Genomic DNA, 22,754 nt, shown 5'->3' on the forward strand with positions numbered 1-22,754 from the left:
ATAGACTACATTTTGCTTGCAAAAGTGTGCTAGTTGGCTGTTGAGGACCAATGGCATGTTGGACGGCAGAAACGCTTGTGCTTGTTTACCTCAGAATTGAAAGAGTTATTCCCAGTTGAGGACCAGGGGAATCAGTTTCGATTTGTTCTTGCAAGACACCTCAAATGCTGCAGTTGATCAAGATAGGAAGTAGCTGTCTTGGAGTTACCTTGCACTGTGAATAAAAGATAAATATCTTTATTATGTATAGGCTGATATGCTGGAGTTTGCTGCAGTATTAGACAAACAGCTTTTATATTTTTCATCTATCAAGCTTTATTTTGTAATAAATAAGTGCATGGAAATGAGGACATCCCTTCACATTGACAAATAACCGTATATTTCTGCATGAACTCCTGAGTAATGCTTATAGAAAGGAACACTTATTACTGGTGTACTAATTCTCATTGAAGGTATTAAACAGCAAGCAAAACATAATAGACTACTTTTCACCTGCCTTTGAAATACAACCTCCTTTCCTTGTACACCATATTTAGAGAACTGGCTGGCTGTTAGGAAGTGAGCAAAATGATCATTTTAGGGGGAAAGGCTTCTATCCATGATCTTCAATGAACATGGAACAAGCCACTAAACAACACTGAACTGTTCCATAATGGTTTAGGCGATTTCTTTCAAAGATTTTGGAGGCATTTTCTTAAAATGAAGCTGTCAGAAATGTTTGTTTTATCCTGCTACTGTGTCATACTGTGGAAAGTGCAGACTACCTACATGGTATTTACAGCTGCTGCCTCTGATCTGCAGCGAGGTTCTGTTAACATCTCAATAAAATGAGAATATTATTTTCATCCCTTCATAGGAACTGCAATCTGATAGCCTTTCTTCTTTCTTTTTTCTTCTGCTCTGGGCAGGATATCCATAGGTTATACCCAATAGATAATGTCTGTTGTAGAACTTCTGTGAATGCAACCTGTCTCAGAATAAGGAAAACGTAAGGAATTTCAACCTTTAAATCAAAATTCTAGGGAGTCAGACCTACAGCTACAGATATCATCAGTGAAATTAGCAAAACTAAACAAAACCAACAGAGCCATGGTTGAGCTTAATCTAGAAAACATGTGAAGGAAAGAGGACGGTTTTTACAGTTGAATTTCTCTCAGATTAAAAAAGGAACCATTTCTCTCCATGACGTACTAATATTGGATTTAATTTCCCAGAGGCAAAGATAAAAATAAAATCTTAATGCATTCCCTCAAAACTCTTATCTTTTGTGATTCATGAATATAATTTAAAGCCACATCAGGAAGCTTCAGTTGTGATGACTTTTCTGCTTTTGTTACTGGCTCTTTCACTCACTGTAACACCCTGGAGGTGCTCACAGGAGACTGAGAAACTGCAGCCTGCTATCTAGGGAAAAACCTGTTGTGTGTTAAAGTGTTTGTGAAAATGAGTAATGCCTTAGAGAAAGTAAGGTATCTCCTGCTTTTAAACATACAATTGCTAGCTGCTTCCTTTAACAAAAACAAAAACAAAACCAAAAACAAAACCAAAACCAAAACCAAAACCAAAAAATATATGATTCTGATAGATGGGAGGAGAAACATCTAAGCAGCACGGCTAGAGCAAGGTCATGATGGTGCAAATGTCATCTGACCTGTTGATGTTGACATGTTTAGTATTTGTGATACAATTTAACTTCTAGGAAACAGTAAGAATCCAAATTCTCTTGCCTTTGAACAAAATTTTGTGGCCGCCTTCTTTCCAGTTCTGCTCCTCCAAGTGAGACATTGGCACAACTTTTTGTCTGGCACTTTCCTGAAAGATCACAGAGAAGCACTTGTCTTTTTAATAAACACGGTAGCATGGCAGTGCTAGTCGCATTAATGTAATGTAGTACTTTTTGTAACCACAGTTCTGCTTTTTCTGTTTGCCTTTCGGGGCATTTGATGTCCAGCTACAAAGCCCATTAGAGCTCTGAAACTTGAACTGTGAGAGAACAGGGTTCCTCAGACGTCACTGCCCCATAAAAGGTTCTCTCTGGTGGTCCTGTAGCATTAGAGCAAGATGAGCTTTTTGGTTCACGTCTTCTCTCTTTTGTTTGGAAGTAACAAATCTAAATAGTGTATTGGTCCAGCAAGAGATTATAGCTTTCTTGTTGAGTAGCCCTTTTAGACCATGTTGGAGAGATTCTTTTAATTCACCAAACAAATGTATTGTTCAAATAAGGCCATTTTGTAACTTGGTTTTCCAACAGAAAAGAGTATTTTCTAAAGTAATAGCATGCGGTGCATCTCCAGCAGGATTGTAACTTTGAAGGGGGTGCTCCCAGTGTCCCCACTTACTGTGCACTGGTTGAGCTGGCGGGTTGCCCTTAGATCTCAGAGAAGAGACACCTTTCAGAAGAAATAACACAAAAATCTCCACTGTGGGCATGCAACAAATGTGCTCCAGGGGATCTAAATTGGGCTTTCAGACAGTGTGGGTATACTGGGGGAATGGGACAAAGACAACATTTAGCCTAAATGACAAAACTGTATCTATTCTGCAGAATAAATCCTAAGCAGATTCTGAGTGCCTTCTATGGTATCAATGTGTGAGCCTCAGCAACAGGTACTTCCATCTATTGTTCAACTCCCTGTTGAACTGAATTACCAGCTAATGAAGGTACAGCTGTGATGTGACACACTTTGTTCCTCCTGGTAGGACTTCCTGAATGGATGTTTTGCTTAATGATCAGCATATACATCTAAAAAAGGAAAGAGCTTATCAATTCTCCTCTGTTTTCCTTAAACACTTGTGATAAGAAACTATTTCTTTACAACAAGGTCTGTATTCTTTACTTGGGAGGAAAAATTGGTAAGGAACAAGAGTTGCAACCTCTTCATAAGACCACAGCCCTGAGACTGCTGTATTTTTACCTCACCTTGCAGTGTGTTTGAGGCATAATTGCAATGAGTTTTTTTTAAAGTAGACTTTTCTAATTTGAAGATTCTCAGACCATATTTACTGGCTTGGCAAACTGCTACACAAAGTGCCTGTTTTGTCAAGATTTAAGATGCAAGTGCTGAAGTCAATACAGGAGAAAGTTTATATCGTAATACAGTCCTGTAGAGTTCAAGGATAATGACAGAAGATTCACTTGCATTGACATTTTGAAAGTCTTAGGTGTAACTACATCTGAGCTAAAATAGCGGTATTACATAGGAGGATTATAAAGATCGTTAGAGGTATGAATGAGTAAGTGTGAGTAGTGAAATGGCAGGCAGAAGACAGATCACTAGAACATCATCAGCAGCATTAAAATTTTCCCCAAGTCACTCAGCCAACACCTTTATGCTGAAATAGTGCCAAAAAGTCAAGGCTACTGTTCTTTATGTAAGTAAAATTACATTTTTACCAGCCTAGCTTGATTTAGGATGTTCTGAGCAATGTCTCTAGGACTGAGTCATGAGTGACCCTTCTTTCAGCCTCATGTTTCTCTTGGATATCTTCCATTTAAACACTGTCCTTAACTTAGGCTATAGATTATGTGGAATTGTACTAGAAAGTCATGGCGTAGCTATGGGACATATATTTTGAATGGGAATGTGGTACACATGTTACTACAAACAGTTCACATTTCAGGCCTGGAGCATGTTCTCTAGACAACCTGTTATCTCACCTGAAAATGAATTTAATTTTGTTCCTTTCTGTAAAATTCATAGTAGCTTTTCAGAAACCTTCTCCTGAGCAACTCATGTGTTTTTTTTTTTTTTCAAACTGTCAGTCTCCTTCTGCCTTTAAGTTGATTAAGTGCCTCCATAGGCTGGCAGACACAGTACTGAGAGAAAAACCAAAGCGTTGTCACTCTATGAAAAGCTGAAGGAACTTATTTTCCTCTAAACATAGGGGTATTTCCTGCAGAAAACAGTTGGTCTACTCTAAATGTAGAAGGCAGAAGAAGGAAGAGTTTTGGGGGGATGTCGAGTTACGGGGGAGGGATGGGGTTTTTTGTTGTGGGGTTTTTAGTTTGGATTTTTATTTTTTTATTGTTGGGGGGGTTTTTTGAGGAAAACGCAAAGAAGAAAACTACTTTGCTTTTTGAAAGTGTGATCTTTGTAGGATTTTGATGCTGGTTGCATTTCCTTCACCCTAATAATGACCCAGAAACTAAGTTACCATGTAACTTATATGATCTTCCTAGCTGGTATCCAATCTAATCCTCTCTCCTTGTGTAGTCTTTGAAGAACAGTAATTTACTGAAGTTCTCTGCAACATATTGACACATTGTAGAATAAAAAGGCAATGCTGTGAAATTTGTTTATGAGGAATTGCCAATTAGTCTTGATAGGTTCAAAATTCAGCCAAAGTTTGGCTTTCAAGACTTAAGCGACGTCAGGCAGATTAAAGCACTCTTTTGGCAGAATGAAATTAAAAAGAAATCCTTAGGACTTGGTTACCCTTTAATAAAAAAAATATTCATACCTTTCCTAACATTTTATTGTATTGTGTACAATAGTACAGATTATTTTTCTCCAACAACAATGAATTGATTTATTAAATATTTCTTTAATTCTTTATTTCACAGTGGAATGTCATTATCAATCTAACCTGATTTACATAGCTTAGCAATCATACTGCCGAAAGAGAGATGATGACCAGTAAGAACTGTATTCTTTATCATCTCTTTTATTTTAAATTCAGTCACCTGCAGATCGGTGCAAGAAAATCCATGCTGGGGATGAAGTGATTCAAGTTAACCACCAAACTGTGGTATGTATAACTATGTTCTGTGTCAATTGGAGATAGAGGTGTCATGGCACATCAGCATGTGTAGAGAAGAAATGTGTAGAAAAATGTGTTTTTATAAACCATTATTTATTCTAACATCTAAATTTTTATTTTCTCTTCTGAAACCATATAGTTCTTAAGTTCTTAAGTTAAGCCCTGATCCTCTGGGTATTGACGGAGGTATCAAGTTAGGCTAAATAGCTGTGGCTTGGGAGATATGTTAGGGTGTTTCCTGCTTATCCATGCTCTATTAATAAATAATTGGTTTTAGTGTAGTAGAAGGTTTGGGTCGAAGGGATGCAGGGAGTTGGAACTGTTGTGCCCTTGTGGGTTTAACATCCAGATTACTTCCTGGAAGCTGGAAAACTTCCTACTTTCCAAACCCGCTGGAATGTGTAGAACATGGTTTTCAAGAACAAAAGCATGTAAAATTCCCATAGTGTGCCTGAGGTATTTAGCTTAATTTAAATACAGATTTTTAAATTTGGAAAGTTAAGGTAAACCAAATCTTTCATATATGATAGGCAAGAAAGCTAATAGCATGAAAATTGCTCTTTGTATGAACAGATGCATGTTAGTTCCTGGTGATTTTATTTAGGATTCGTGAACTGTTAAAATAAAATTACCTTTTCTACGGTAAGGCTTGGTAACAGAAAAGAGCAGACGGTCAGTAGAGAAAGCAATTATTCTTTTCCCAAAGTAAAAGGTTTGTTAAGAGTAGTGAAAGTCCATATATGGTATTAATTACATGTGTCCTTGCAAGCAATTTAACTGACAAAAAAATATCCTAGACGCCATTAGTAACACAGCAGTCATTTGTTAAAAGTGTGTTTTGTCATTCCGCATGGGGTTCCACTTCCAGCTTTTGGCCATTGTACATCATGTCAGCTCCTCTGCACAAATTAGTGTAGTATTTCAGTATACCCTCCAGCTAAGTTTGATATCAAATATACTGTACGTATGTGGAACTTAACTGATGAGAAGCTATCTTTTGAGCTATGCAATGTACTTTGATAAATCTAAGCAGATCAGGGTGAATTTTAATACTTTTTTTGGCCATATAGATTATTCATAAATATTGTATCCCATGATTGCTTACATGTACAGTTGATGACTAATTTCTTTATTTTGCTGCACTAAAAAAAGCTTATGACATCAATTTAATATGAAAAACATTTTAGAACATTATTATTTTGGCTATCAAAATATATACACATCTGAAGAAGCACATCAACAAGCATTCAGTCCTTATGCTAGCTAGTTTTTCCAACAAATTCTGATGGTGCTATGTAGCGAAGTTGCCTTGTCAACTTGAAAATTTCCAGTCAACTAGGTATTTATTCTAGTTTTCTTGGCACATCTACACTGCATTTACTTGATGGAAACATCAGATTCTTACTCCTAGCACTAATAATAAAAGCGTTTTGACAAGCCTTAAGAGCAGCTTTCTTACCTAGTTAGATGGAATTTTGAATGTAGGATTTGGGTGTTTTGGCTTTTGCATCAGTGAAGCTAGGTATTTTGAGATGTACAGAAAAAAAGAATTGATTGTAGTTCTAGGAAAAGGGACCATAGGGAGCTAAGACAAACAATTTAATTTTTCAGCAGTAACATTTAGTGTAGAGGATATGTATAGTAATAGACTAAATCGCACATTTACATATGCTTTTGCTTTGTTGTGTAAACAATATAATTAAAATAATTGGCATCTTTGATATTGTATATAAGTAACTTCCTTGTATTTTAATGTTGCGTTTCCACAGTGAGAGTCATCTAGCATTCTTTTCGAAATGTGATAGCACCTCCCATGTTACCTTTACAAAGGTGCACTTCATTCACTCTGCAATTTATAGAGCCCAAATATTTGGTCTTTTCTATAGGTATTGCAGCATTTTTTAATCTTTTTATTTCTTTTGGCAAGAGTCTGAGTCAGCCCTTTTGTATTCTGGCCCCTGTCATAAGGAATTTACTGTCCAGTTCTAGGAATCTGTTTTTCTGAGGGGAAGATATATTCTTACTTACAGTGATCCTTACTTAGGAGATAAAGAATTCTGAAGATATTACATTTTGTCTTTTCTGTTGATTGAATTTTTTCACACATCATATACTGCTCAGCAGTTGAAAACACAGGATCTGTTTTTCAACTTCCTGCTTGTAACTTATCATACATTATTACTCATATTGACTGTAGAAATAACTATGACTAAATTTTTTAAAGATCTAACTCTAAAACTGTAGGGAAGTATTGTTCACGTGTAAGTGTTGTTTGGGTGCTGTCTTGTAATTGGAGAATCAAAATCTAAAAAATAAATCTAACTTTAAATTTAAATTTATTTTAGAGTTAAAACTTTTTTTCTGTATTTTCTTCAGTTATTTCAGTGTATTCTGTTTGTCAAAGTGAAGTTAATACCTGGCTTTCAGTACTATATATTTCAAAGAATGAATATAAATATGGGGAAGAGAAATTCCATGCAATTATTTTAAAAATCCAACTTGTTAGCTAACACTTTTTACAAGAAGCACATTTTAGTGATTATGAAAAGGCTGTTCTTTCAGAAAGCCCACTGGCTTTCATATAAGCAGTAGGACAAAGTAAGAGAATAGTTAAGTGACTTATATTGAATTTTATTATATATGTCCTAATACTGGGTGCCATACTTTTAAATTCTCTATTGATATCCTCTGTTTGCTTGTAGTGATGCTTACTCTTCATAGTATTTTGTTTGGCAATGAAACCAAACGATTTCAAACGATTGCCCTGATCTTTTGCTATGTTGGTAGAAAACACGTGTAACAGGGTGTATTCCACTTGTTGATGTCTGGGATGTAAATATCTTCTGAATTTTTAAAATAAAAAAATAATAAGATTAAGCCTAAAGTCAGTGAAAAGTTAATGTTCAGAAAATAGTCCTTAAGTTGTGGTTTATTGAGGTTAGATAGCTATGTGAATCTTCTGTGTCAGTTTTGCCTTGCAGAACGGAATTTTTTTTTAAATAGCTCTGTAACTAAGAGGCATGACTCCTCTATTAAAATTCAAAGGATTTAGGCACTGTCTTCCCTTAAACTTCCCTGTAAATTCCATCCTTAATCTTCTCTACAAGCCCATCTGTCTAAAATATTTCCAGTGTAAAAAAAAAAAAAAAGTCATTCAGGCAATTCAGAATTTGCACTGTACTGCAGTACTCATGTTTCTGCCCATATATAATTTAAGAGTGTATTTTGCTTCGAGATAGTCCTCCTTTGAACCAACTGAAAGTGCAGGAAACAATATTATTGCTTACATGAATTATTGCTGTTCACAATACTCTTCTGGTTGCATCAGTAATAAAGCTGTAGAGAAAATACTCCAAGCAGAAAACAGGGAGGTATAGACTCTGGATGATGTAGGATTCTTGAATAGCAGGCTGTTCTTGTATAATCTCCTCCTTTATTTTGGAGGCATTTTTGGCACATTCCGTATATTTCTAATACAAGTATGATATGACTTACGGATTTAATACAAGTATGATATGACATGTGGTAGACATGTGGATTCCCAAAATTTGTGTTTTTTAGCTAAAACTCATCAGAACATATGTAAATATAGATGATGGAAAAAATATGTTTAATTTGGCAAAGCAGGCAAATATGGTCAGTTACTGATCTGTTTCATGTAGAAGCTGGTGTGTTTAATATCTTTAGCACCTATTAGTTACAACTGAAATTGGATTTTTTTGAATTATTAGTATGTAGATAACACCTAGCTTTTATGTGGCATGTTCCTTACTATGGAAACTGCTGTGGGCTCTTGTGGGCCAAGCCAAGTCCACACAAATTAGTTGCTAGAATTCTTTTTGTATTTACAGTACAAAAACTTTAAGGAGATTTTGCTAAAATTCCTCTGAAACATGATGGGTACATTTACAAGACCATATCTTGCTTTTCTGCAAGGGTGAACACTTAAGAAGGGTATGATATCTTTCTAGATCCTTACCCTAACTTAATGTTGGCTTAGAAAAAGTAAGGAACAGGTTTTTAAGATTCACTGTACAATTGGTGAGAAGAGTTCAACTTCCACAGAACTTCTTGGGTTTTGTGGGGAGCTGGCAAATTCCAGCTGATAGGAAATGCTGAACTTGGGGTGCACATGAGTCTCTGGAGTGTATGCATCCAAAATGGAGTTTGCAGTGGATGTTGTCTTATTTTGGGGAAAAAACAAACAAACAAACAAACACCTATAAGTAGAAAAATCCTGTTGCAAATATTTCTGTTTATTCAGTTTTTCTGCACTCTTTAGCAGGATCTGTTTCAGATCCAAGCAAGGTTTTTTGAACACAGATATTTCATTTAAGGCCTTATTAACTTGGCTTTGAAGGAAACGGTATTTCTAAAGAGACTTGGTGGGGAAGTGGGCTGGAGGAGTATAAGGAAGGGGACAGCAGTGTCAGTCCAAGATTTTGACGTTAGATGTTTTGACACCTTATACAACAACTTTTACTAGTAATATCTTTCATTTAAAATAATATTTTTATTCTCTTGTGATGCTTGACTTGAACAATGAAACAGTGCAGCAAGATCATAAAAGTTCAAAAGAAATATGCCTCATGCTCCGCTTCCTTCTCTTGCTGTCATGCATGTGCTTTTGTGGAAGAGGAAACAGAGTAATAGCTCCCAAATCATGATTTTAATCCTTTCCAAATCCTTGGGCTTCCTCTGTTTATAATGGTTTGATAAATGTTAACATGAATATTTAATTTTAAAGGTAGGTGAGATTTACATCTAAAAGCTTTTTAGGTCTATTCAGAAGTGTTAATGGAAGTCTTTACGGAAGTAACCTAGTTCCCTTCAGGGCTCTGTCCTGAACTCTCTGTAGTTTGTCAGAATATGAGGACTGTACTCTGATTTTGGCAAATGTCTGTCCTCCAAATTCCCTCTCAAAATTTCAGTTTAATTAATTCTTTATTCTTTCTTTACAGTCTCCAGAAGTATTGTGTAATACTGATAAAGGAACAAAATTGTCATGATCCTCTCAAAAAGAACAATCTTTTTGTGAATTTGCAATTCCCTTTAACATAGAATTTGTGTTGAGATTTTATGGTGTTATCTATGATCTCTTTTCTACATAGATGTGCAAATACACACAGAAATATATTTTATATCCCATATGTCAGGGAAGTGTGATATTGCAGAAATGAAATGTGTGATGGAAGATGATCTTTTGTTTCCCCATGGTGAGTGTAAATGTTTTTACATGAGTATAAATGAAAAAGAGAAACAACTTGACAAATTTGACAAATGCAGATGAATTATGTTGTGCTTTCCAAGAAATATTCTCCAGGGAGGAAGGATTCTCAGGTACTCTGAAGAGGAGGTAGGAGTTAGTCTTTTAAGGAGTTAGGAAAGTGCGCATGTGTGTGTATGTAGATAGATTTTATTTTAGTTTTCCACAAATATTTTTCAAATGAAGTAAATATTTGGCAAAATAAAATTAATGGAGGTCATTGGCAGCAGCTCCACATTTAAAGTATCTCTGCTTTGAGAACTGCCCCACTCGGACTGGAGTTTGGAGTTTGAATGGGACTCTCCTGCCATTTCTGCAGCACAAATGCTGGATGCTCTTGTCCATGGAATCTGTTTACCATTGATCCCTGGGGCTTGTTCAGAGTTGATGTGTGAAGCACACACCACTTTGATGGGCACAGGCTCATTTTTATGTAAATAGCACGCTGGGTCAGTTTGGGCATCCACTTGTACTTCTAACTCTGGCACAACAAATCAGCTAACAAACTAGTTGTTGTCACATCTGTGTTAGACAGAGCAGCATAAGCTTGGCCAGCCCACGCTGCTTTGTGTTTCTGCCAAACTTTAAATAATTTCCCTTTGTTCATTCAACATGAAATTTTCACGCTTAACTACACACCTGTGTCCCCAGCCAGTGGAATTAAGTTCAGTTGCAGCAGAAAGCCATGCTGTGTTGCCTTTCAGCAGCTACCTGTCTCCTAGATGATGAGAGCTTAACTATGTGAGCGCTTCTACTGTACTTTAAAGCCAACCTGCTTGGCTTAGCTGAAAGCATTAAACCTGGTTGAGCGTGCCCCAAAATGGAAGAACACTGGCAGGGTCACTCAAAAGTCGCAAGTGGTTGTGGAAATTGCTCCTTGCTCCCTCAGGCTTTGTGAGTGGCAGGTTTGGTCCTGTGACGTGGGCACCGACATCCCACTTTGAGTGTGCTCTTTGATCGGTGCTCGAGAGCACCCGACCCCGACCCTCTCCTGCAGTCACAGTGCACTACAGTACTTGAAGAATATATACTAGGCATGTTAAGCCTCATCCGTGGGATTGGTACGCTGTCGGTGGAGTTGTGTAACAGTCAAGCTCTGAGAGGCTCAGATTACTATAGGAGGCCTTTGAGGAAGTAATAGAAATTGGTGCAATGGGGCCATCCTCTCATATGACTGGGATGTGGGTTCAGTGGCCGTATACTGTGTTTCTAGAAGTATTCTCTGCCAGCTGATTGCAGTCTTGGTCACCTGTCACCATTTGCTGTGTCCCACATCTCACTCAAAACCATAGATTTCTTTCTGTCCTGGCTGTACCCCAGAATGGGCAACTCTATTATCATTGAGTCCTGGTAGTTTACTCACGTGATTGGATGAACATATATGAATAAACATTCAGCAGGCTATTGATTTCTTCTGTTATTTTTCTTTGGAAAAAATACGTTCTTTTGTAATCGATGATATAGACTGCTCAGTACGGCACTGACTACAGTTTGGGAGTATGCACCTGGGCTGACTTTGAAGACATCATCTCTGTTAGAAGCAATATAATTGTAGTAAGAATTCTGCTGTAGTACCAGCACTGCACTACAAGTACAGTTGACTTTTTCTGCAGATGTTATTGGTAGGCCTTCATAGTTTCACCACTGGTGATAGCCAAGTTACTGAGTCTGTAGCTGAATCGAGTATTTCTATACAAGCTATACTTATGACCATAGTCCTGAGGATGTATCTGCTAAGAATGGCTGCAGTATTCTGTGGAGTATTCTTGTTGGAGTATATTTTTGTGGAGTATATCTAATTGTTTAATTCATCTTTTTGCACAGAACTTACTGGGAGACTATAAATTTCAATTAATTTATTTTGTACACTTGTTCTATGTTTTGCTTTTCTTCCCATACAATAGTGTTTCTATTAAAAAAAAAAAAAAGCCCTCTAAGAGGTGCTGTAAATGGTATTAATATTTCCAACAGAAATAGTGAAAAACAGTGTGCTGCCAAACACTTTATGCATATATTCCTGATAAAAATTATTTTCATACTCCTGTAATAGTTGCTACTGGCTACTAATCTTGGTATAATTTGTATTTGCAGGCAATTTAAATTAAAAAGTTAATAATATGTTCTCGATAGTGAGAATAACGTAAATTCTGCAGTTAAAATAATTCTTTCAAAATTTCCTAGTCTCTGATGTGTGAAATACATCATTAGACCACATGTTTTGCGCCCAGGTAGCAGATAATAAATAGAATTAGAACTGGTGAGGCTGCACCTCGAATATTGTGTTCAGTTTTGGGCCACCCTCTACAAGAAAGACACTGAGGTGCTGGAGCCTGTCCAAAGAAGGGCAACGAAGGAGGTGAAGGGTCTAGAGCACAACTCCTAGGAGGAGCAGCTGAGGGAACTGTTTAGCCTGGAGAAAAGGAGACAAGAGGAAATAGCCTGAAGTTGTGCCAGGGAAGATTTAGGTTGGATATTAGGAAAAATTTCTTCATTGAAAGGGCAGTCAGGCATTGGAACAGGCTGCCCAGGGAAGTGGTTGAGTCTCCATCCCTGGAGGTACTTAAAAGACAGGGAGATGTGGCACTTAGGGACATGGTTTAGTGGTGGACTTGGCAGTGCTGGGTTTACGGTTGATCTTAAAGGTCTTTTGCAACCTAAACAATTCTATGATTCTATGAATTGGAGTTTTCTATTGTTAACTATGTTGATGCCTATAGAACAGGATACAGATTATATTACTCCTTTTGTCTCATAAGAACAGATTAAAAGGTTTACTGTTAGTGTAAGTTCAGGTATGTGTATTTGGAAAGGAAGGCAGGAATTATTCTGCTAATAATCTTCCTTTTAACTGAGATTGCTGAAAATTGAAGTACACTGTAGAAAAGGAGATGAAAGGTAAGGAGAGATGTCTTCAAAGTTGTGCAAATTAATTGGCTGAATCTACAATTGTGCACAGCCTGGACCACATACGAGTTAGGATTCAATAGTTTTTAATACCTCTGTGCTTTGTGCAGGTAGCAGCTGTGTAATTTACACAGCTGCTCTTCAGATTCTAGCCTGATCTTCTGTTGCATAATTCATTACCTTATTCTGATGAAGTTAGGAGGTAATTGTGAGGAAGTGTAAGATGGTGATAGTTGTTGTAAAAGTAGATCAAAACAGTAAGAAAAGCAAGTTAATGCTGTGTCATGAGGGAGGAAAAATTAAAGCAGGGAAATTCTGTGCCTAATTTGAGTAGATGTATTCTGAATATGTACGTTTTTATTAAAAAAAAAACGTCAGTACTGGCTTAGAACACCTCAGTGGCTTGAACACTGTACATAGTCTATGGCTGATTGTTTTAATAGCAGTAAAATGGAACAAAAAAAAAGAAAAGAAGTATCATGGCTAAATAATTACTGCTTCATTATGACAATTTCTTTTAACACCCTATCCCTGTCCTTTTAGCTAAATGATGCTACGTAAGTTTTCAGCTCAATTAAAGGCTTTCTTTTGGTTGGGTTTTTTTTTTTCAGTTTGCTTGGTTATTAGTGACCTTTAAGAATTTTTTTTACAATTTCTTTGTACACATGTTAATTTATTTTCACTACATGAATTCAGTCTCAAGAAACATCTGTTTCAAGGATAGCAGCACTATTTAGTTGTAGGGCAGCTGGGGATCTCAGGGACTTTATACATTGAAAAGGGGGGTGTCAAAGACTGTTGCAATTACTGAAATTGTTCTAAAATATTAAGTTGTGATAATGTCAATTTAATCTGAAACAAAGTTATTTATATACATGTGTATGCATGTATGTTTATATATATTTCTTATTTTAATTCCAGGACAACCATTGTGGGAATTTAAATATGAGAATATGCAATGCACACACACACATGCCTCAGATTCCCATTGTGAGATGTAAGCATACAGCAGCACAAATGAGTTACTGTTAGGGCAAACGTGGCTGTGGTGGGTTAATACTGCAGGGTCAATTCCGAGGAGCACGTTCCTTATGCTGTGTGAAATACAGAGAACTTGGCTGTTCCCTTCCCCCAAGGAATGTTGAGGCCACCCACATCCATACTGCAGGTTAATCTGTGAGAAACTGGAGTGTGATCCAGTCTGCCTAAATCCTGCTTGAGCCTTCAGCTTGTACCACCGAATCTCTGTGCATGCTTAGACATTTATCAGCACTTGAGTTTCTTTAGCCCTCACCTGTGGCCACCCCAGGGATGATGAAATTTTTCTCCTCAGGCAGTGGAGGTCTGTCCCTTGCCGGGAGCCCTGCTGAAATGGAGGTAGGCACCTGGGCTCTCCATACATTCCTTGGAAGCTCCTGAAAATAAGGCCAAGTGAGGGCTTTGGTGGCAGCACCTTTATTCATACTAGTTTAATGTCTGTGCCCTTGCTGAAGAAAGGGTAGGGTCTGCTCATCACAACGTGGCTTTCAGACCCTGTTCCCTGCAGTATGTGTGTGGTTTGTATTGCACTTATATTACACAAAAAAGCGGTCACTGGCTATTGGGACCAGAACCCTTGTTTCCCTGCTCCCAACACAGGGACTTGATGGTTTCTTGCCTGTTGTTTGACTGAGCTTCGTACTCATGTATTCCCATCAGCACAGTGCTTTGCCTTCAGGGAAGGCCTTTAACCTGAGATTATGCACATCTTGGTGCTTGAGACACCCCTCTAGGGTTTGAAAGACTGAGTTTACTCCCTCTGAGGCTCAGTAATGCTGAGATCCACATTCCGCAAGTGGATGGAAGGCTGGATGAAAACCCTCCAAACTGCCAGTACTTGTCTCTTCTGGTTATCTGTACTCCTGGTTGAAGAGAGAGATGCCTTACAGTCGTCATGCTGGAGGCAGCCAGTCACTGTGGGGAAGGGAGGATGCTTCAAATTTCAGAGGTACACCAAAACTGAGCAAACTGAAATCAACCCCATTTTTTAGAGCCATACCCTGAAATAGGGAAATGAGACCCTTTTTCCTCAAAAATTGTACCTAGTCACTGACCTTACATCTGTAAAATAGGATATAATCAAACCCATAAAGTTGGAGTCTTTGCTGTTCCCAACAAATACACATTTATTTGTTCTAGGATGTTGCTAGCAATGACTCAAAAGCAAAACAGTGAGGTAGCTCTGAACTGAAGGTTGATTGTATCAGTGAAAAGTGAAAGGTAAACGTTGTTATTAAACAGTGTCCACGCTTCAATACAGAACTGATTCTGTGTCCCTGGATAATTCACGTTTCAGTTCCCCCATGGATAAAACAGATGCTTGTCTCCATTACCGAGGTACTCTGTAGTCATGTTGCTAACATTTGTGAAGTTTGTTAAATTATGGTGGAACTGAGCTGTGCAAATACCTAAAAGGAGCAAGGTAATAAAATCAGTCAGAAGTTATGCTCTGGATCAGATACGTTTTCTGACAGGGAGATGTGATTAGAGCAGCTTAATGAGAGGCGGTAACTTCTGTATTCAGCTCTCAGTTTGGGTCCTAACTTAGTTTATTCTTGGGAAAGTCTCTTAATTGTGAGCTTTAGTTTACGTAGCCAAAAATGAACATAAAAATTACTTATTTCATAGTTTGGTTGTAGTAAGCAAAGGTTTTAGTGAAACATCAGGATTTTCTCAAGTAAAAGATGTGATTGTCTTCAATGTACTTTACATACAAACTGTGGTGTTGTGACTTTGGACAATGATACAGTGTGGTGTGATCAGTGACATTCTAAGGTTGCACAGAACTGACTTTAACATCGGATTAAAATTGCATTTATTTAAATAATATACCCAGGATACTCTTTAATTAGAATTGCAGTGTATTCAATCACAATATCATTAACCTCTCCTCTTTGGGAGAAAACTCTTTTGTAAGCATGGACATTTATTATCATGCTAGCTTAAGAAGCTGGAGAAATCCCTGAAAGGCATCTGCTACTCTCCTGACGCTGCTTCTCCTACTGCATACAGATACAGCTTTCATCTCAGTGGTAGTCCATGTTGTAAACATCCTTCTATGGTTTCCTCACCCAATAATGTTTTCTGGAGGTGGAAGACCTATGGCCTTCCATTATTCTTTAGCCTTTTCAGGCATCTGCAGCTGAGGGAAGGGGAGGAGATGCTTGCTACTAACATATTTGTTTCATAGGGCTGCCAGCTGACCATCCTCATTTCTGGCCAGTGTTCATGGAAATCAATCTGTTAATTTAACAGCATGATGCCAGATAGTTTCTTGTCAGATTCTGACTTGCTTAACAGCATGCTAGGTTTGATAGACAGTGATTTGAAGTGTAGTGTTGGGTTTTTTCCTTATGCACTAATTTTTATTTATAAAATGCAGGATGGGTGATAGATATGGAAGTTGTAAAAAACCCACCCATTTTCTCAAGGTGAATACACTTTCCTCCTAGAAATTCTTTTTAGCTGAAAAATGAGAAAAGCTTGAAGCTTGAAATGGTTGATAAGTCAAAGAAGTCTGGCTGCATGCCACTTATAACAGGCAACACTGAAAGAATAAGAATTTTGATTATCTCCCCATTCCAGTAACTTTTTAAAATTAAACACTAGAGTGGATTTTGCTTATTTGCTTAGCTAGAAAATAGCACATGGCTTTGCAGGTTATATTTAGCCGGAGGATATTACTTTTCCTTCAAAAGTGTAAAGATATTACTACTTTTCCCTTCTACAAATCTGCAAGTCAGGAAAGAATTACTGTAACTGGGATAAAAAAAACAGTTTTCTTTTCATGGAAGCAGAAGGCTCTCATTAACTTTCGTGGGACTCTGGTGACCCTTTGAACGGGAATACGCCTGTAAAAATATGGACTCTGTTCTATTTATCATTTGACTATAATTCCACCCTCTAGATGATGTAGTTTCAGTGTGTATTAGATTTGCACACTGCTTTTAAACAATGCAGCTGTTCTATGGTTTCTTTGGGATACATGTGCTGGATTTTTCAGACTATACGTTATTTAGTATTGGATCTTGTAGCATCCTAAAAATACTTGGTTTAGGTCCATCCAATTGTATTTGAGCTGCCTAGATGTTAATATTTTGCAGAGCTCCTCTCTGGCTCATAACATACGGCATTACTCACAGAAATCATGAATGAGCACAGGAGTTTGGGAATACTGTCATGGGTGCAGCTGTGTAAAAAAAAAGACGCAATGAATGGTCATGCTTACTTTCAGAAAAAGGGAAGATTGCTACCAATTTTCCAAGCTTGTCATAAAGGGGGCAATAGATTCATCTGGGGAAAAAAGGTCATTACTTTAAGAGCAACTTTTTAATAGTTTAAAATGTCAAAGTTCTTGGCAATTTAGAATAGAAATTCAAAATAAAAGTTCCATTTCAGGCCGTTGTAATATTGTCATCCAGATGTGCTTGCCGCAAGCCAAAGAAACTTTGGGGTGTTTTAAAATATGTCTTATCTTGCCTGGGGGCATCTTCTTTTCCCAGGTGCTGGCTGGGGGAGCAGACCTCTAACAGCACCCCCTGCTAAAGTTTTCTGCTGTTTGGGGTAATGGGTGCTGGGATATTCCAGGTGGTGGAGAAGCCAGTGAGAGGTGAGGAGAGGCCAGGGAGATGAGGAGGATGTCAGAGCTGTGTGCAGCTGCACAGGGCTCCTGTGTGCCTGTCTTGCCCTGCTGAAGCAGCCTGGGTGGCCCCAAGTGTCTCTGGAGCATGCTGCTGAGGCTTTCCAGCCTGGCCACAACCTCTGGGCACGTAGTGGTGGGATGAGATGAGAAATTTGGAGGTGGCCTGATGCTGATGTTGCAGGCACCCTGCCCGCAGGCTTGCTTCTCCTGGCACAGAGCATTGCCTTCCCCCTTGGGAGGGTGACAGCCCTTCTCACACTGTCCTCCCGCAGCGCTGTTCATCTGGCCCTGGGGTATCGGTCCTTAGGTGGCATGGGCGTGGGCTACCCTGTCTATCCCTCCTTTACCGTGGCAGTAGACTCCTCCAGCACAGGTGCTGTAATTTCCTTGGCAGAAACAACTCAGCACAACCCCTCAGGGCACCCATGTGGTGCTCCCTCGCTCTCCTCTCCCTCTTGCCCTAGTTCCCCTATCTTTGCATGCCATGCTCACCTTCCCTTGCTGCTCCTTGAGCCCATAGTCCTCCTCCTCCTTCCTCACCAAAAAAAACCCTGTTGCCTGTCCCTGCTCCAAGCTCCACATTTCCACAAGGTGCCCTGTGCTGCCTCAGGTGCGGAGGCCTGCACCCATGCAGTGGGCATGCTTCCCCTTCTGCCCCCCCGGGGGCTCCCAGTATGGTCCGGGGACCGACTGCATTGTGCCTGTGCACGACGCCCGACCCACGGGCTGCCCTCCTCTGCCCTCGGCCCTCCCTGCGCTCGGCCATGAGCTGCCCTGGCAGCTGGGAGTGATTCAGGCGCTGCACAGCAAGCCCAACACGGGGCTTAGCTGTGGCTAGAGAAACGCTCTCCTGACTACAGCTTGTTGATGGCACTTGGTTTAACAATGTAAATTTATTTTAAAGCAAACAACAGTAACTTGCTTGGTCCTTAAAAATGGGTACCTGGTCAGTATAGTGCACCGATTTAAAAATTAGTTGCTCGGGTTGTTTTAATGTAAGCAAAGTTGTCTCTTAATATAGTCCTTTTACTTCTTTATTGAATTTTCAAACCAGTAATGAAACTTTCTTATTACTGTCTGCTTTTGCACTACATGGGCAGGATAAAGGATATGGTAGGGACTTTGAAAGCTCTGCCCAAAAACTTGATGATTAGAAGTTGAGAATTGATAACCATGGTGGTAATGAGAAAGGGGAAGATCCTGAGAAGAGATTAGAGAGAATAAATTCAAATCACACTTAAAAGAAAGTGTAGATTACATGTCACTAAAGTGGATTTCTGGAAAACAGTTTTCAGTTCCAGATATATTCACTGCCTTTTCCTCTTTCCAACCTGACCTCCACAAATAAGATTGCTTATGTTTAGTCTGTATCAATATGAATTTTGATGGAATCTAAGCTATGTGGCAACTGAAAACCATGTCTCCTACATGGACATCAATTTCCTTCAATTTATTGTTGACAGACTCTTATGTGACTTGTTCCTCTTAGGCTAATTTAGTCATTTCTGTTCAAAAGATGAGAAGCAACCAAGGACTGTCTGAACCAGCCAGAAAGCCCCTGTCAGGAAACTATGTAAAAGCAATGGATGAACTTAATTTGAAATTTACAGTAAACTCAGAATTTTCCTATGAAAAATTAAGTTAAATTGTTTATATTCATGAGCTTCTAAATTAAACACATCAGATTTAGTGCTTTGAAGTGGTTTTTTTCTTTAATCCCCCTAACTCTCATAAAGATACTAGATAATCTCCCATTTCGTGCAAAGTAAGGCATAGTTAAAATACATGATAGAGTTTATCTCTGCAAAGTATGAAAGTGCATTTAAAATAATTTAAAAACTGCTAGCATAACCAAAAAAACCCAATTTTATTTACATTCCTCTGGCTATTTCAGTGAGAAACAGATGGCTTTAAAGCACAGCTTTCACATGCAGTGTCCTACCAACTTAAATGGCAAGAATTTTACATCCTGATTCTGTAACTGAGGTCACATCGTGTTCTCCTCAAGGCTTCGTGTGCAGCTTTATTCAGCAGAAGGATTCCTCTCCAGAAATCTGTCTTCAGTTGTTACATTAGGGATTTAAAGTGTACAGTAGCTTATGTACAGAGATACCTTACACGAACTGTAGACCTTTAATTCCTTCTTTTGGGTAGCAAATGAAACCTTGCATATACCCATGGTGACGTTATGGAACTATGGGGAATATATTGTTTCTAAGCATTAGTAGACTTAGACTTTAGTATTGTAAATAGCAGGGTATTTTTTTATAAAATCATAATATTAAGACACAAAGCTAGGACTTACAGAGACTTGGTTAAGATACCGTTGAAACAAAATGGAGACTTCACCAGGATGTGAGAATTGAGCTGAAGTTGATTACATTCATGTTTCATTTTATTCAAAGTATAATAGCCGTATTCCTAGTACATTGGACTGAAAATAAGAATTCCAGCATGCTTGAAGTCTTCTGTGGAAGCTGGAAAATATTCCATAAAGATGCATGTTGTCAACACCCTGTTTCTTTGTTTACAATAATATTACTGTAGAAGTGCATCCTGGATGTAATGAACTTTGCTGTGGTGAAAACAGGACAGGTAGGTTCACAATAGCTGAGGAAGAGCCGTGAGGTTTGAACCATGTCTGTGATTCAGGGTTGTTGGTAAGCATTAGTGTTGGCTTAAGTGTTATGCTCATATGGGAGTATCAACTCTTAAAATAAGTGATACTAAGCAAAGTGAGTTTCGGTGTAATAGGGAATAAGGTAAAAAGGAAATAGCAGCAACCTACCTGTGATTACCTTGCTTAAACATAGGTAACAAATATATATTTTTGTCATATTGCACTATACCAATGATAAGGAACATCTGCATTCTCTTTGTTCACATTGCCTCTGATTTTTTTTTCAAATATATTGACATGATATAAAGTAACCTTTTTATGATGATGTTACCTTATCACTTCAGAGTTCTAGATGTTTTTACAGTAAGAATTTCACTTCTCAATTGGATAATTTTATTCTTAACATTGTTCTTTTACAAGTTGTGAAAGTAGGGAAATATTTGTAACTGTGATCCTTTAAACATCATGAAAATTTACTTACTTGTTTAGGAGGGGAGAGAGACAAAAAGGTAGAAAAGCTGTCAAGTTTATAGAAATAATCACTTTCTAAGTCTACAGGCCAAGATTTTCAAGGGACATGTGATTCTGTGTATTGCCACTCTAGGTGCCAAGCTTGAAAATGCAGGGACTGAATATCTTAAAGCATTTCAAGATAGATAGATACCTAAAATCAGGCATTATTTAGACCGAAAACCATTGTCATGAGTTGTACTTTTTTAATATTTGAAGTACTTTTTTCAAAAATGCAAAGTAAATGATTCAGAAAGTTCTATCCTGCATTTATAAATAAAGACTTGTTGCTTTCCATGTTAGTCAAGTTCTTAATTTTAGAATGTTTCAAAATGCTGTAATTCAATTAGGAAAATTTTACTTTGGGCTAATACTCAAGTAGTGGCTAGACTACATTTCTGTCATTAACTTACTGTATTTGTTTCTGAAATCATCATGAAGGAAGTACTATTTTAAAAAAAAGGCCTTGTGGTTCTGGTTTTATTTTTATAGCAGTGTGAAGAGTAGAAGATTTTCCTGAACTGGTTTCTGCTTGCATAAGCTGCTAGGAGTAGAAGTAGTATGACTACATGTGGTTAGTGGACTTTAAATAGTAACCATGGAGTATAAAATGCTGAGTTTTGAATTGAACTGTTGGGACAGAAGCCAGGGCTTTTTAACCTTCTAGTCTCTAAAGTCTATGTACCAGAGCTAATTTTGAAAACACTTTGAGATTTAATTGTGCATTTACAGTGGAGTAACAGTAGTTTATTAATTCTAAAACCTGAAGTGATGCATATCCATCTTAATGCATTATAATAATTATTTTAGTTGACATGATTTTTATGCAGTAATTTATTTTTTACATTTCTAGAGTTAATCTCCTTTAATATATATATATACACTCCTATTATGTTATTATACTAATCTTATTTAAAAAGGGAACATTACATATTGAATACTGTACCTCAATTTTATTGTAATGATTTTACTGGTTACCAGGTGGGGTGGCAGTTGAAAAATTTGGTGAATGCACTACGAGAGGATCCGAGTGGTGTTATCTTAACTTTGAAAAAGCGACCTCAGAGCATGCTTACCTCAGCACCAGCTTTACTGAAAAATATGAGATGGAAGCCCCTTGCTCTGCAGGTAATGAAGCTTAATCATAAGTCATACACCATCATTTTAACTATAGATTATCTCAGTGATGCTTTATTGTGCTTCATCTCAGCAGCATATGGATTTACTCTTGTATACTTTGAAAAATTGTTTCTGAAATGATTTCTCTGCAGATTGTTCTCATAGGCTCAGTTGAAATTAAACCTGTTATTAGAACTTCTCAAAGTTACGAAGTAATCATCCCAGTGTTTTACAATGCAGAAAAGTAGCCCCAGATAACTTTTTTAGCCAAGGGGAAACAAGCATACTTCAGAAACTGATAAATTTTAGTTTGACTTCTCGTTAAGCTCTCAGTGCAGTATAACCTCTAAGAAAGAAGGGAGGAAAAGATCTTGTGTTTTCAGTTTGATCAATCATGGAGTCATAGGAAAATTTATAAGGTGATTGTATTCAACAAACCACTTGACCATCAAAATTTCCTCATGTAAATAAAGTCATATTTGTGTCAGAGTTGTCCTTGAGATTGAACCCTTGCACATAAGGAGGTGTAGCGCAGGATGTCCAGCTGGGCCTTTAATTTTAGTAAGCCTGCAATGTGCTGGAAACCATGGAATGGTTTCATTAAAGCTTTCATGTTTCACACTAGGATAAAATGACACTGTGATGGATTACTCTAGGAAATAAAAGTTATGTCCAGACTGATGAAAGCATGTAACCAACAGATGGAACTGACAAATAATCCTTTTTTTCATTCAGTTCAGATAGAACAATGTTTAGAAATTTATTTTCTTTGCATAAGGAATGCATTCTTCGGGACATTTTTATTATCACAATAAAAAGTCTAATTTAAAATTAAGTACATTTGAGAAAGAAAAGACTTCTGCAAAGTTTGGGCAAAAGGAAAATGAGATATG

At 37.8% G+C, this 22,754-nt stretch overlaps 1 protein-coding gene across 4 annotated transcripts in view; it reads left to right on the forward strand.

The window, feature by feature from the left end:
• CNKSR2 (connector enhancer of kinase suppressor of Ras 2) overlaps nucleotides 1-22,754 on the forward strand; it is a gene marked incomplete at both ends in the record, with an annotated part of 215,875 nt that overhangs the window by 95,929 nt on the left and 97,192 nt on the right. For 2 of the 4 annotated variants that reach the window (XM_082304996.1, XM_082304997.1), the window contains 2 exons: nucleotides 4,681-4,749; nucleotides 21,724-21,870. In XM_082304996.1, coding sequence (XP_082161122.1) covers nucleotides 4,681-4,749; nucleotides 21,724-21,870 — 216 coding nt within the window. The remainder of the gene's footprint in view (nucleotides 1-4,680; nucleotides 4,750-21,723; nucleotides 21,871-22,754) is intronic. The other 2 variants (XM_082304998.1, XM_082304999.1) reach the window with 1 other exon arrangement.

Source organism: Platalea leucorodia (assembly GCF_965183815.1).
Source record: "Platalea leucorodia genome assembly, chromosome: 2".
Lineage (NCBI taxonomy): Eukaryota > Metazoa > Chordata > Aves > Pelecaniformes > Threskiornithidae > Platalea > Platalea leucorodia.